Source organism: Arachis ipaensis, chromosome B05 (assembly GCF_000816755.2).
Source record: "Arachis ipaensis cultivar K30076 chromosome B05, Araip1.1, whole genome shotgun sequence".
NCBI lineage: Eukaryota > Viridiplantae > Streptophyta > Magnoliopsida > Fabales > Fabaceae > Arachis > Arachis ipaensis.
This window is the reverse complement of record NC_029789.2, coordinates 8,304,780-8,306,584: the sequence shown is the minus strand read 5'-3', so window position 1 is coordinate 8,306,584 and position 1,805 is coordinate 8,304,780. Positions and strand designations below refer to the sequence as shown.

The 1,805-nt window shown below is 29.5% G+C and overlaps 1 protein-coding gene across 1 annotated transcript in view; it reads right to left on the bottom strand.

The window, feature by feature from the left end:
* LOC107642772 overlaps positions 1-1,805 on the bottom strand; it is a 4,301-nt gene that overhangs the window by 762 nt on the left and 1,734 nt on the right. Inside the window, exons 2-4 of the mRNA XM_016346245.2 lie at positions 1,373-1,563; positions 1,216-1,249; positions 314-954 (exon numbers count right to left, since the gene is read on the bottom strand). Of these exons, the coding sequence (XP_016201731.1) occupies positions 314-954; positions 1,216-1,249; positions 1,373-1,563 (866 nt within the window). The remainder of the gene's footprint in view (positions 1-313; positions 955-1,215; positions 1,250-1,372; positions 1,564-1,805) is intronic.

The following is a 1,805-nucleotide window of genomic DNA, read 5'->3' as shown; positions in this document are numbered from 1 at the left end:
AATGATCATTTTCAATAATAGAAACCGGTTATAATTTTATTATAATTCATGATTTAAAATTTAAGATTTAAGATTTATGATTCAAAATTATTATATTTTTATTTATACCCGTTTTTTACCCAATTATTACTATTTGTCACAATCAGAGATTATAAAAAATATTTTTTTTAGTATATGAATATGAATATCGAAAATTTTCTATAATATTATTTTTTTATTTACTAAATTCAAAATAAAATATTTGTATTTAAAAAAAATACAAATACAATTTTCAAAAGATTTCACTGTAAACTCCTTGTATATTGATACGTACCTGAAGTTCATAACCCCTATTGAAGTAAAGGCATACCCCAAAGTGCTTGAAGAACATGAGATTGTTATCATCCCAGGGCAACCTTGGAACTATGTCATTGCAATACACAAACCTGCAATACCTAATTGAATTCTCTTTGAATTTTGCTTTCATGTAATTTGCATAAGCTTCATCTCCAACTCTCGGTTGCCCAAAAGTGTAGATCCCTTCCAACCTCTCTATTAACAACTTCTCATCATGCATAAACAATATGGTAGGAAAAAGTATTGCAAGTGCTCCACCCAAACTATGTCCCGTCACAATATACTTGGTTTTCTCATTTTCACTCAAAACTTTTCTTAATATGTCCCTAATAAGATAGTATGCAAAGGGGGGATGATCATCAACACTTTCTTCTTCGTCTCCATTGTTTTGGTTAATCTCCTTTGGCCATCCAACATTCTTTTGCAACCCTAAGGCTTTCATAAAGCCAGCATGCATTTTTCCAACACCACGAATCCCATACCATGATAGGTCAACGTCTGTGCTCCATGCGTCTGCATCAAATGGTTCTGTTCCTCTAAATGACACCACATACGTGTCACCATCTTCGTGTTTCTCCAAAAATATCAACACTTGGGTTGTACTCTTTCCTTGATAATCTACCAATAATTCAATGCATATGCAAATTATTAACATAATATATGATAATAAGCTTCAATTTTAGTAATTCATCGACACATATCTATTTAGGTGAAAATTTATGTGCAGTTAACTTGACGTGAAGTTAATAGTTGAGAGACTTAAAATAACAATTTAATCAAATTTATCAAATTATTTAACGATTCTCTCTCAACTATTAACTTTATACGAAGTTAACTACATTTGAATTTCTACGGTAGATTTATCCTTCTGGTCCTTACCATTCCAGCAGTTATAAAATCCCACATATTCCATCTAAAAAGTGAACAGAGAGAAGATATATCAAAATAGGATTAAATGTATCCAACGAAATGAATTGATTGAAGTATATATATTCAATGATTAAATAAATTAAATCTTTAATTTATATATATATACCTCCCATTTATTTGTGACAATATCTTCAAGGAAAGCTTCATTCTCGTAAGATGCTTTTGAAGCCATCATGGCTAAGTAAACATAATACCTGCAATCTTCACGCTTCATAGTACCCAATCTCATGCGATAATCCAAATTTCCAATAAAAGACAAAAACTTGGATGATTTCCGATCCGGGACGACCAACTTACCTATTTATGTTAAAGATAAAGAGATCAGAACCATTATATTTTATATGTCCAAATGAATATTATTTTTAAATAAAAAAAAATAGGTGATCAATATTTTTCTTTTATTTGTGTTGAGTATTTTAATCTGAATTTTTTTTACTTTGTAATAAGCTTCAATTTTTGTGTTAGTTGAGTTCTTTCTTTCAAAAGCCAATATCCTTTTTGTCTTACATTTGAATAACTAATAATAGCTAATTTTTACA